Source organism: Cannabis sativa, chromosome 3 (genome assembly GCF_029168945.1).
Source record: "Cannabis sativa cultivar Pink pepper isolate KNU-18-1 chromosome 3, ASM2916894v1, whole genome shotgun sequence".
NCBI classification, from domain to species: Eukaryota; Viridiplantae; Streptophyta; class Magnoliopsida; order Rosales; family Cannabaceae; genus Cannabis; species Cannabis sativa.
In genome coordinates, this window is record NC_083603.1 from 54,229,564 (window position 1) to 54,244,253 (window position 14,690).

Below are 14,690 nucleotides of genomic sequence, written 5' to 3' on the forward strand. Positions count from 1 at the left end.
GGATGAACACGCCTAAGTTAAACCTTACAATAAAAGACCCCAAAACAGTAAATATCTATAATTATTTCTATATCAAAAAAAATGTTCTAAAACTGTTTCTTTCTTCTTCTCTCTCTTATCTTCTATGAGGAGAAGAAAAAGGGGCATGAAGCCCGCTACATCGACTAGTGAAGAAAAAAAAATATGTGACCCCTAAAATAAATAAATAAACTACAAATAAAAATTATAGTACTGGATTCCTAACACTTTTCATTGACCAATTTCACAGCTTTCTTCGTAGTTAGTGCCAAATCAACAACTACTCCAATATAGCTGTGTGGGGTTAGCTTCAATAACTCTGTCTTTGCTTGATTAGTTAACTCCAAACCTTCAATAAACTCTCTTATACTTTCCTTGTTAACTGATCGCCCTCTAGTAAGTTCCTTAAGCTTTTCATAGGGTTCCAGAACACCGTATCTTATCTTCGCATTATCTAATAAAAAAAATTGCATTTCAAGAGTAAATCCTGACATATTTCATTCGAATAATAGAAAAAACATCAATCAACAATTCTTTTCATAGTTACTTCACACAATAACCTTGTTTACATAATGTTTTGCAAAATGGTCTTCAAGACACCCAACATCCTGTTGGAGATTCTCTGACACCCAATAGATAATTCCAGACCACCTATCGAAAATTCTCAACACCCCGTCTAGATTCCACAAAGAGACCATTTTGCAAAACACTATAACATTATGAAATGGTCAATTTTCACTACTTGTTCTACAGAAAGCTCCTAACATCAAAACTAGTATGGTACCCAGTAACACCCTTGATGGGTACTTTGTTTAGATTCCAAAAAGAGGCCATTTTGCAAAAACATTATCAAAAGAAAGTCATTTTACAAAGTGGCATCATAAAATGGTCAATTTTGACTAATTACTCAAATCCCAAAAGGCCACCTAACATCAAAACTAGTACGGTTCCCACAGTAACCTTAATGGGGCTAATCATTAATAATAACCCTAGAATATTTAATAGATGGAAGTTAAACCATTAGAGATGAAGAAACAAAATTATTACAAATAAACAAAAGATGTACTTATAGTTTGGATGGGTTCTGCAAGCACCTCCCAACAATTGTCTAAGTTCTCACTCAAGTGAGCACCATTCACCTAAATTGCAAGAAAATTTATCAGATTTATATTCCCCGTGTAGATGCAATTTTGTCAGTTTTTCTTTGGTTGAAAAAGCATAAAAATGGAGCCTTCACAGTTTGTTGATTATAATACAGTATGCAAAAGCCAAGTCCCTAAATTTGGTAACCTCAAGTGACAGTGTATTAGAGTATGGTGAAAAGATGAGTTCACTTTACTTAGTTACTCCAAATCAATCATCACAGAAATATTATTATAGCTAAGCATTTAAATCATTTCGATGACGATTAAATCAACACTAACATTGTAGAAGTTAGTACATACCTGAAGTTTTGTAATTCGTTGCAGCGTGCTTTTATAGGCAAGAAGTGAGTGTCCCAATCCAACACCCATATTTCTCATAGTTGTTGAATCAGTTAAGTCACGCTGCAAAGTACGACAATATAGTAGAGAAATTAGTACAGCCAAAATTAAATCAAGTCTACCACCAACCAGTATAAGACCCAAAATAACAGTTCCACATAAATTACAAATTGCTCCTCCCTTCCACCTTGTTGTACTTAGCAAATTTTTAATGAATTTAAATTCATACATCCACCATCAGTGTTTCAAATTACCACTTGCTATTAAAAAAAAGTCATTGCTAGTAGTGAATAATAATGTACTAAAACTATCAAAAGAGCAAGAAGATAAACCTTGTTTTATGAACACTAAAAGGAAAGAAAGAGTTTAAAACAGAAATTGGAGTCACTTTACCTGAAACCGAGAGATGGGAAACTTTGTACTCAAGTGAGACATTGTTCCATTAGCTACACCAAGATTGCCTTCACTATTTTCAATATCAATTGGGTTCACTTTGTGAGGCATAGTTATCTGCTCAAGATTTGAATACAAAAAATAAATTTTCTTGACAGCGAAAAAACAATTTGTTGGTTGATGTACATTTACATAAAAATACTCACCTGTTTAAAGTAACCCCATGATATGTAACCCCATATATCTCGGTCGTAATCAATCAATATATATTGTTCAGTCGGTAAATTGCATGAAACAATTTTGCCATGTAATCGTGTGACTTAATCTGCAAAGGCAAAAAATTAAATGAATATACATCAGAGCATTCTAAACATGCATTATAACACCAACACAACCTTTAATGCATAAAACTTAAGTATTTAACATTTCTACTAATATCCACAATCTATGAACACTACAAATTGTTAATAAATTTAAAATTAGCTCAAAAAGTGAAAAGAAACAAACCTGACTAATATACGCATTAAAACTCAATCCAAGAGACGTTACAAACTCCTCATCAATCTGAGGCCAATGAATAGCATGATACGCAACAAGATGGGCATTGTAATTACCAACAGCACCAGCGAACTTCCCCATTATCTCAACCTGAGAAATATCCCTTTTTTCTCTACTTAACCTAACAGCAAATATGGCCATTTCTTTCTCCAAAGTTGTTGGTGAAGCTGGCTATAGTTTGCAAATGAAAAGGTGTTGATATTAACCATACAATAAGATATGACATAAGTAAGAAAAATGCATCGACAAGTATTTGTCATACTTCACATTCACAGATATAACCCTATAAAACTTTCAAAGTAGCAAGTGAATAATCAGTTTAATACTTTAAAGAAATAGCTTTTACCTGCCCGTGGGTGCGAGAAAGCATGGAAATATGGGCATTGTCCTTGGCCATTTGACCTATTGCCTCTATTAAATCATCAATAACAGGTAATATGGTATTGTCCAAAGCTTCCTTCAACATCAATGCATGAGCAAGATTTTTGATATCAAAAGTGAAAAAATTCAAGCACCTTCAAGGCGAAAATCAATAGTTAGATAATATCAAAAACATTCAAAATCATATTTATATAAATACAACAATAGTTTTTTTGATAAAAAAGCTAGTTCAGTGCTAGTAGTAGAATCTACTAAAGAATCCCAAACCTTTGCAATCTCGGGATGTGACTGGCATTTCTATTTCAAAAAATATTCCACTGCTTTGACATCATGGTTTGTCATTCTCTCAATCTTTTTTATCTCCAAAGCATCATCTACAGTAAATCCATCAATAATTCCTTGCAAAAAAGACCTAGCATCATTACTAAAGCTAGGGACGTCTTCCACTCCTGGAATTTGTGAAAGTTTTATCAACCATTGGACCTGAGATAAGAGTGCTACCATAATTTAAATGAATATTCCAATATAAACCCACATAGGAAAGATGATCAAGTATGAAATTCACTAATCAACAGAGCAATTAACCAGAACTAAATATATTTCTACACTATAAGCATCAGAGAGCGTAAAACTAAGCTAATATTCAATAAAAGCTAACTGAACAAACCAGTAACCAATAAGGCTTATCAACAAACACTTCTATATTTTAGCAACAATGGTTTCTTTCCTAACTTTTCTTGAATGAAATTCCATGAAACTTATAAAAGAGCAAAGTTGAGAAACTCAAACCTCAACCAGAATCCTGTAGTAAATAAGAGCATATTCGCTCATATAAGGAGCCAAGTCCTTGACTTTACCCCAATACTGACCATCCAAAGGCGATAGAGCTGTCAAAGTCGAATACTCCAAGTCTCTGGACATGTTCTTTACAGTCTGAATCATTAAAATAACCAAAACCCACACCAGAAAAAAAAAAAATTATATAGAAAATACGAAAAATTAATATACAAACACAAATGTAAATAAAAAAAAAAAAAACACCTTTTGGGTGGCGATGGCTTTGAAACGAAAAGGGTTCTGACTCCGAGCTAAAGACAAAGAAGAAGGTTTAAAAGAAAGAGGAAGAAGAAAGAGGGTTGAAGACTCATTGGGCCTTGGAGTAAAACCAGAGATGAGATAAGTATTAAAAGAAAGAGAAGAGCTTCCCAACTCCATGGATGGATGGAATTGCACTAGTTTGGAAGAAGATTAGTAATTGTGCTGAATGCTCTGCTTTTGATGGTCTCTCAACTGGTTTATACACTAACTTTCTCTTTTAAAATGAAACTTTTATATCTCAATAATACCTTTTATTATTTTATATTTATTTTTAATTAAAAATAAAATATCATAAAAAAAAATTAAAAAAAAAAAAAAAAAAAAAACCTCTCTCCCTTCACATGGTGCTTTCATGTCTTCCTCTATTTTTTTAAAAATCTCTCAAAATCTTACGCAATCTCTTCAAATCTGTGGATAGATCAACATTGTTGTCAAAAGAACAATTACATTCAAGAGGTAAGTGAATGAACCCTAAGTTTTTAATTTTTTATTTTGAATGTAAAAAAATAATAAAAATTGTATTTTTTTAGCTTGATTCTTGTTTTTTCATATATATATATATATATGATAGAAACAACAATAAAAATATCATACTAACCATATTACTATTATTTTGTAGTTTTTAAGTTGAAAATCCCATTTTTGCGAAGTGAACCCAAGGTTGAAGATGAATCGCAGAAGGCTCGACTATTAATGGTTGAGCTCGACTATGTCAGTTGAGATGGTGATTTTAGTAGAGCTCGACTATGTTAGTTGAGATTACAGTTTTAGTAGAGCTCGACTGTTGTCGGTCGAGATGATAGACATAACGGTAGAATTCAACTAGATTTGATCCCGATTTATATTTTTAATTGTTAAACTTTTTCATCGATGTTTGCTAAAAGAGTGACATTCAATAGATATGATCATTCTAATAGAGCTCAACTAGCTCGACCAAACATGGTCAAGATAGTGTTAGTACTCAATTGTTGTTAAACTTTTTGATGGACACGTTGATAACACTTAATTAAATTTAGTTAAAAATTGAACTTGTTAATTATAATTTTAACATCAATATATTTTAACTATTTTTTAATGTCAACCATCTATTTTTCATACAGGAATGACTCGAATAGTAATCTGTGTTCAGTACGATGGGGAGTGAAAGGGTGAACATGGGTCATATAAGTGGTCGCTAAAAAATAAGAAAGTTATATTTATAATTGTCGATGATTCGAGCACTACATTTGAGATGTTATTGGATAAATTGTATAAGAAGATTGGAGCCAATCAAAATGACATCGAATTAAAAATAAGTTACTTACCCGTAACACTTAGAGACAACATGCCGCCACTTATTTTACGAGGGGATGAATGTCTTGCAGCTTATCTTTTGGACTGTGGAGAGAATAATCAGAGAACTACATTACGTGTGGAGCTTATAAAAAAAAGACAGAGGTGAAAAGGATATTGAAAGTTGCACAAAAGAAATTGAGCAACCCTTAGTAGACAACTACTTTGATCGTGAATTCTACTTTGAAGAAAATGTTTATGATATTGCTTCTGCACCAGGTGAAAGTGGTGTTAATCTCGATTGTGAATTTTCAGATCATCTTAACAAAAGCACAATAGGATCATCTCCAACTCCAAGCCATTCACAGGAAGAATTGATGACTGAAAATCACATTGACCCATTTGACTATCCGTTGGAGCACTTAGACCAATAAAATCAACTCATAAGTGAAGATACATTTAGTTTCGCAGATGGGTCGAATTTGGCGATTGGTCAAGAATTCAAGAATAAAGATGAGGTGATTCCTCCAAATGTCCCAATCAAGCGTGGTAGAAGAAAAATGAATAGAATCCCATCAATTGGAAATGACAAAAAATGGATTCAAAGGTGTGGATTATGTGGAAAGTCTGGTCTCTCCAAGAAGACATGCCCCCTAAGAGCCACAACTTCTAAATTTTAATTTTTTTTATGGATATGCTTATTTCAAATTACTACGGTTAATTAATTTATATCAATGTATTTGAATATTTTAGTATTTTCGTGTGTTTGCTTTAATTAGAACTCGATTGGTTTGAGTTAACCTGACCATATGTCGTTGAGATTTTTATATATTTATCAGACTTTGAACAGAGGGCTCCACTGACAATAGTTGAGCTCGACAATTTATGGTTGAGATTTATAATTATAAAATATAATTTCAGGAAATGGCTCAACTGACGTTAGTTGAGCTCTACTATAAGTGATTGATAGGGCACGACTGAAAAACATGGAGCTCGACTATATATGGTTGAGATTTATAATTATTAATCAAAATTTCAAAAAATGGCTCAACTGAGAGCAGTCGAGCTCGACTATATGTGGTTGAGATTAGTAAAAATTGTAATTATATGACTCTACTGTAATTAGTAGAGCTCGACCATCATAGTTGGGATTCATAATAATTAATCACATTAATTTTTATATTGATCAAATTTTGCAAATGTTAGAATTGACAATAGAAATTATACCATTTTGTAAATAGATTAAAATTATAATGAAATGTAAAAAATGTAGCAATAGAAATTATAATATTTACAAAATATATAGTTTTGTCTAAAGTAAATATAAAATGTCACAATAATATTCTAGAGACACATTTTTTTTCTTAAATAAATTAAATCATCGAGATTATTATTAATTTTATTTATTAGTAGAGAATGTGACAATATAAATTATAACATTTACAAAACATATAGTTTTGTCTAAAGTAAATATGAAATGTCACAATAATATTCTAGAAACACAATTTTTTTTCTTAAATAGATTAAATCATCGAGATTATTATTAATTTTATTTATTAGTAGAGAATGTGGCAATAGAGATTATATCAATTACAAAATATATAGTTTTGTCTAAAGTAAATATGAAATGTCACAATAATATTCTAGAAACACAATTTTTTTCTTAAATAGATTAAATCATCGAGATTATTATTAATTTTATTTATTAGTAGAGAATGTGGCAATATAAATTATAACAATTACAAAATATATAATTTTGTTTAAAGTAAATATGAAAACTCGATCATACTTAATCATATAGCTCGACTATAATGTGTAGAGCTCGATCATTATAAATAATATAGCTCAACTGTATGAGTAGAGCTCGACTGTATATGGTCGAGATTTCTAAAGAGTTCAATTTTCATTAGTAAAGTCCAACTTTTAATGGTCAAGATTTGTAAACACTAAACAAAAGATTAGTAAATTGTTCAATTATCATTAGCTGTATGTGGTTGAGATTTGTAAATACTAAACGAAATTCAAGTTATCGTTCATCTGATAAGTAGAGCTCAACTGTATAGGTCGAGATTTGTAAACATTGAACAAAAGATTAGTAAACAACTAAACACAAATTACTAAGGGTCCCATTGTTGACAAAAAATATCTACTGCCATCTTCCTTCTGTAGAATGCCATTCTATCATCTGATAGACTTTCAAAGCTAAGACCAGCCATGTCGAACTCAATGAAGTTAATTGCGTACACCGCACAATCTCCCCTGTTATAAGAAATTTTTGAAATCAATAATACATATATGTTTGAAATAAATATTGATTAAGAAAGCATGTATGAATAGACTTATAAATATACTTACGTTGAATTTTGTGGAACATCAATTAATCGTTTATATGTCCATGGATTACTAAGGCATTGTGCTATCTACTGAAATTGTAAAGATTCACGAAGCATAATTGGGATGATCGTCTGAAGTGGCAACATCAAATCATCCAATTCTTTTGATGTGGTCGCTCCAATACTGCAATCATATACAATCAACTCTAGTGTTTGTATGTCTGCTTTAACTGTAACCCAATGATGGTCCTTTATGTTTAAAGTCATATACAATTTTTTTGCGCCTTTCCAATTCTTGCCCCAAAAATGAGGTGATTCGCCTGAAATGTATCGACTTAACTCATTATCAATTATGTCAGGGTTAGATTTGAAGTTGATGGTCACCAATTGAGGAAATTTTTCATCTAAAATGATTGCATCTTGTGCGATCACATCTTGATACAAATGTTGTCGCTTTCTAATCCCAAACAGAGCATCATCAACATGCTGTAAAAAAGTAATAACATTGCACACGTATAAGCAAATGTAAGTCTTAAATATATAAGAGATCATAAAATCATATGTCATATACCTCACTAAAAAAGTAAGAACGTTGTACACGTATAAGCAAATGTAAGGCCTTGATAGTGCACCAATCCACTTTTTCACTTTGTCTCGCTTCTGGTCCATACATTGTGGATGGGTTTGACATATGGATGTGAGAATAACCTGGGGTGACCACTGAAAGATCATCTCTTGTGGCTTCACTCATAGGTTGAACATGAATTGTGTTACCAACTTCTGTAGCTTGACTAGAGGGATGTTCTTCATTTGTAATAACGTGTTGTTCTTCAATTCTAACATCGACATTACCACAATTCTCATGTCTATCAGTATCATCGATCCAATTAATTGTGCCTCCAGACTCCAACACAGATGTTAATATATCAATCAAGTTGTTTGACTTTGATTCAGAGATATGAATGAGGCCTTGCATGTGTGGCATTTTTTTTCCTAATAGTAGGTGAAAGAATACTTTTTATATCCTGAACACAAAATTATTAATATATATAAATATAAAGTAAATAAAAGGAAAACTAAATATTAATAATAAATAAGATTCTAACCTTTGAATCACCTAAAGCCTCTACTACACCACTGTAAGAGGGACTTTTCTTACACTTCCAAGTTGTCCTCCATTGGCAAATTCTCGGCACTGAATTGTTAATGTGATCTCTAAGCTCTACATACTTGTTCGCCACTGCTGGGATACATTCATACACTAAAATCTACACACACAAATAAGAGAAATTATTAATAAGGTATTTCAATATTCTTGTACTTTACTTAGGGAAATTTACTTACTGCTAATGGAAGAGGGAAGCCTGAATAGGTGAACGTGGACATCGTCTGTGCTTTCTCATGCACTGATATTGCTTTTTATTTTAGTGGCTTTCGGAGTTGCTTTAACGTATACTCATACGAATGAGTCTCCCAAGGGAATTTGTTGAACATTTCCAAATCATCAACCAATCCCAATAGTTTTGGATCGATGTTAGCTTGTTTTTTGTCTCCATGCATTAAGACTCCAGAGACAAACAAGAGTGAAGCCATCTTTAATATTTCATTGTTAACTTCATTCTTCTTCCATGATTTTTTCTTTTGGTTTTGTCAGACAATTGTTTTAATTTGGTCTTTAAGTCGTCAATGAGAATGCATGAAGGTCTTTCACGAAAGTGTCTATCTTTGAATAATTTTGACTCAGCTTGAGATTTCCAACCTTTAGCGTACTTTGAGCATTTCAGTCCAGATATTAATGCATACTCCATCAATGAGAATTGGATTGGTATCCCATTCACAACAAACCACATCTCTGAATCTCTGTAACAATCTGCTTCTTGAATGAGTAATAGCCACATCACTTGGCTAAAATGTCTATAGTAGTCAAAAATATAGAGAAAGTGGCCAAACAAAGATTCTTTGAGCAATTTTAAGTGAGTCGGGTCATTCTTTAGTACATCATTAATGTGCCTTGTGATATCGTCCATCCGACTTTTTATACTTATTTTTCACTCAAAATGTTCATTTTCCTTTAATATAGGCACCAATTAAGAAATTTTTTCCACCTGCAATAAATTAAACATAATATTTCTACTATCTAAATAACATAAGAAAAATAATGATAAAATAAAGTGAACAAATTCAAAAAATACCAGATGTGTTTTGTCTCGTGACACTGAGGAAGGCTCTAATTGTTCTTGTCCATCAGATTCTTCTTGCTCTTCTTCATCGGATTCTACTTGTTCATCTCCATTAGATTCTGCTTGTTCTTCTCCATCCAATTCTGCTTGTTCTTCTCCATCTGATTATGTTTCTTCTTTTCCATCCGATTCTGTTTCTTCTTGTCCACTTGATTCTGATTTTTCTTCTCCATTTGTTTCAGATTGTTCTTCAAAACTTCCCATTGACTAATTTAAATAAAAAGAGGTAATATTATATTAATCGAGTACAAACATAATAGTCAAGCTTTACCCACAAACAATTGAGCTCAACTCAAGATAGTTGAGCTTTATACTAACATTACAAGAATGTGGAGACTACATCTCAACCATGAATGGTCGAGCTCTACTCCCTATAGTCGAGCTATACACTAATATTTCAAGACTTTTGAGACTACATTGGTCGAGCTCTACTAAAAGCAGTCGAGATTATAATCTCGACCATTTATGTTGGATCTCTACTAACACTAATCAAGTTATATAATATATCAAATAGACTTTGAAAATCTCAAACATATTTGGTGAAGTTCTACCCATTTACCTCATTATTTGATTGAGTTATTGTTGTGTATGCGGGAGGAGTTGGTTCGTTCAAAATCAACTGTCGTTGGATTGGTTGTTTTGGATATATAATACTTGGTCTTTTGCTTAGTGCCATTAAATTACCAAAATATAGTATGTTAGCTTGGATGATTGAGCGATTGCACAACCTGAAAAATCCTAATTATAAGTAAATATGCATAAAAGTCAATTGGTGCAAAAATGAGAAAACATCACTCTTGCCTAAAAAAACACAATATAATCTTTAATTTAACCTTTAATTCATAAAAAAATGTGATATTAATGTAGTGGTGTATTTATTTAAATTTAGATAACAAAACAAATAAAATGAGATTTCTTCAAAAAAAAAAAAATACATAAATTAGAGAACCAAAATCCAACCAAGCCAAAACTTAACGTTAAATTTAACACAAAAAAGAATTTAAGTTTAAATTTAACATAAAAAAGAATGAACAAAATCTGAATTTAAATTCTATTTGTTTTACACTAATTGAAATAGAGAATGATGCTCATGAATATGTATATGATTGTTTGTATAAAAAATATGTATATATATATATATTGTATTATTTGAGTATATATACATATATAATATGATATATTTATATAAATTAGAAAATATATATAATAAACTTACTAGAATGGTGATTAAACTAAAAAAATTTCTTGAGTTTTATATATGGAGGTTGGATTGATTACAAATTAGGGTTTTATTTTTAGGGACTTTAAGAGAGTAAATGATAAATTTAAGGAGAAGAGATGGAGATGAATTTATGAAAAAAAAAACTCTTAAAAAGAAATAGTGAGGTGAATAGAAGACAAAATACTAATTGAGCTTATTATTGGGGTTGGTTGAGATGAAAAGATGAAGAAGAGAAGAAGAGATCAAAAAAATAAACAAAAGAAGAAGAAGAAACGTGGGGATTAGGGCTGAGGTTTAGGTTCTGTTTAGGTAGGTATATTAGTTATTTACTTTATTAGTTAATAAAAAGAATTAAAAAATTAAAATAATTTTATAAGAAGGTTATTTAGCAAAAATGGTTTTGAAAGAGGGTTATTTAACTAAATATCCCTACTTTTAGAGCATAAACCCTAACAAACACTAGCAAGTGTCCCAAGCACTCTATTGTATACATACACAGAGTTCACAAACTGTTCTTTCTCTCTTTTTTTCTTATCTGTTCTCTCTCTACTCTCTCACTCTAACAATCTCAATTCTAATACAAATGTATGGGAGAACAAGTATTTACAGCCAACATGGCCTGAGAGAACCAAGTAACAAACTTAACAGAATAACAGAAAAATAACTAAAGAACCTAACTAACTAACTACCAAGAATATAATACATGATCTTGGATGAACACGTGGGACTAGTTCTAGTTAGAGATAATCCAACACTCTCCTTGGCCAATTTGAACTTGATCATGAAGTTTTCACCTTTAAGGGCATTTTTAACTCGTACACACTTTACTACGATAGATCTTTATTGTGTATTTTGTTTATCTACATCAGTTATAGAACTTTTAACATATGCAAACTTATCAAATACATTTATGGCAGGGAAATTTGAATTAATATACTTACATTACCCTATAATTTTTCCCCTAAATGCAAAGTTATTAAAATTGGTCATATATGACCACTTTACTAATTTTCCTAAACTACCCCCTCTCATGTCAAACCATCAACCTCTCTCTTCCTCTCTCTTCCTCTCTCTCAGCCGAACCAACCAAGAAAAAACCCATCTCAGCCGACAGTAGTTACACAGCCCAGCTCAACCCCGACGAACGTTCAACCACGACCACTCCGTCGTCGAAGCTGAACCCCAACGAACACTCAACCCGACCAACTCGCAACCCCGACCAGCTCCGAAAATGTCGAAGGTATGTGGTTTTTTTTTTTGTTTTTTTTAGAAAGGGTTTAAAGATTTATTTTGTTTGGGATTGTTTGTGAAATATTATTGGTTAGATTTAAGAATTTTGATGTGAAAATGGGATTCAGATCCGTGAAAATCGGATTCCGACTGTGAAAATGGTGAAAATGGGACTGTGTTGTGAGATTGGCCATTCGGATCTGGGGAAGAAGCTCGGTCCGATGGGTCCCTTTGGCTCGGGTCTGATGGTACGATTATAGGGTCCGATGGTTCCCTTTGGCTCGGGTACGATGTGTGTTCTGTATGGGCCGATTGTGTGATGTCCGATGGGTCCGATGGGTACCTTATCGGGCCAATCGGACCCATCGGACCCGAGCTGTTTTTTTTCTCGTTTTTTTTTTTTAAATATTAATGATTTAGCAATTGTTTTATGTATTATTTTATTTGTATTGATTTATTAAGTATTGTTTAATTAATTATTGTTTTATTATTAATAATTAATTATTGTATTTTTTATTATTAATTAATTATTGTATTATTGTTATTGTTTTATTAATTATTGTTTTTTTTATTAATTATTAATTAATGTTTTATTATTAATTATTAATTATTGTATTAATTTGTATTGTGTTATTAATTATTACTTTTTTTTACTAATTATTAATTATTAATTATTAATTTTTATTATTTATTAATAATTGTTTTATTATTAATTATTAATTTTTATTGTTTTATTAATTATTGTTTTTTTTATTAATTATTTATTATTGTTTTTTATTATTTATTGATTATTGTTTTATTAATTATTGTTTTATTATTAATTATTGTATTATTTTTTATTGTTTTATTTTTTATTGTTTTATTAATTATTAATTATTGTTTTATCTATTATTGTTTTATTAATTATGAATTATTGTTTTAGTATAAATTATTAATTATTTTTTTAATTTTTATTGTTTTATTGATTATTGTTTAATTATTAATTATGAATTATTTTTTATTTTTTATTGTTTTATTAATTATTGGTTATAGTTTTATTATTAATTATTAATTACTGTTTTTTTTTTCAGGGAACTGCACATCTAATAATTCCAATGTCGGACCATTACACAGGACGTGTCACATGGCGCGGGGGTAGTTACTACTACTCGAAGATTAAGGCTAAATTTGAAGAATTCAACCTATGGGACAGGGTGAGGGAATCCCCTTTCAAACAGTTTTTCGAGAGAGAGCCCATTCAATTTTCAGGAGCATTTTTTCATCAGTTGATGCTTCACAAAATAAAATCTGACAAGCCGGACGAGGTGCATTTCTATGTGGGAAGGAAGAGATGTAGATTTGGCATGGTGGAGTTCGGCTTGGTCACCGGGTTAAACTTGTTGCCCAGCCCTACTGAGGAAGACATCAAAGAAAAAGGAAGTTCTGACCAGTTGATTGTGGAATATTTCAACGGTAGTCATTCGATCAGCTTCGGCCAACTGCGCAGAGTTTTTGAGAGCTGCACATAAGCTGATGATGTCTACAAGTTGGGGATGGCCTTGTTTGTTATGGGCGTCCTCACTGGTAAGGAGGAGAAGACTGCCGTTCCTCCTTTTGTGATAAGAATGGTTGATAACCTTCCATTCTTCTACGAGTACCCCTGGGGAAAGATTTCTTACACCAAGCTGATGGAAACTTGTAACAAGGACTACTTGGATGTGAAGAATAAGATGTTGAAAAAGATTGAGAAGGGAGTCACTCAGAAGGAGGCAAAATACTCAGCCTACGGCTATACTGCATCGTTGCAGTATGGGGCATACGAGGCCATCTTACAGTTGGGCAACGAGTATGCAGTGAGGAGGTCGCATCGCTTTCCGAGAATGGTCAACTGGGAGAGTAAGCCAAACACTACACTCGGGAAGGATGAAGTGACCAGATTATTTGCTAAAAATGTAAGTTTGATGTTGAATTCATGTTAATTTCCATATATTATATTAATATATTTGTTATATTTTTCAGTTGACAGTGTACTCCATGTTATGTCCTCGGCCAAATGAGGTTGAGTTTGTGAGTTACATAACCGGGGGTCAGCCTCCGTTATTTGTTGACTTGGAGGAACTTGTGTTGGGTGAGGATGGGCAACCAACACAGGATGCTTTGCGAAGCCAGGCCGAAAAGCTTGCCTCCACATTGGAAGAACGAGCGGAGGCAGCCTGAATATTTAAAGACTCTACACCACCTCCACCATCTCCACCACGTGCACCGCCTGTAGTTCCAGATGGGTCTGATGCTGACCCATCTCTAGCTTCAGTTCCTGATGGGTCTGGTGTTGACCCATCTGCAGCTTCAGTTCCACATGAGTGTGGTGTTGACCCATCTGCAGCATCACAAGATCCTCCCATTCCCCCGTCAGCTTCTATTCCCAGCACCTCAGAGGCTCGCGATCCAGTATACCCTGCCATTTTGGCAAGGTTGGAGACTG

The 14,690-nt window shown here is 32.3% G+C and overlaps 1 protein-coding gene and 1 pseudogene across 1 annotated transcript; both read right to left on the bottom strand.

Annotated features, from left to right (window-relative positions):
* On the bottom strand, positions 1 to 4,398 carry LOC115708667 (uncharacterized; annotated as a pseudogene).
* A 4,734-nt stretch (positions 4,399 to 9,132) lies between these two features.
* On the bottom strand, positions 9,133 to 9,950 carry LOC115710430 (uncharacterized). Its single transcript, XM_030638793.2, has 2 exons — positions 9,817 to 9,950; positions 9,133 to 9,451 (listed from the first exon to the last, which is right to left on the bottom strand). The coding sequence occupies exons 1-2, from the start codon at positions 9,948 to 9,950 to the stop codon at positions 9,133 to 9,135; spliced, it is 453 nt and encodes a 150-aa protein (XP_030494653.1).
* Between the last annotated feature and the right edge of the window lie 4,740 nt (positions 9,951 to 14,690).

Excerpts from the sequence above, each read along its gene's own strand:
- LOC115710430 (XM_030638793.2), bottom strand. The coding sequence starts at position 9,950 with ATGGAGAAGAAAAATCAGAATCAAGTGGACAAGAAGAAACAGAATCGG. Across the intron at positions 9,452-9,816 it reads AATCTAATGGAGATGAACAA|ACATTTTAGCCAAGTGATGT; the intron begins GTAGAATCCGAT and ends TGACTACTATAG.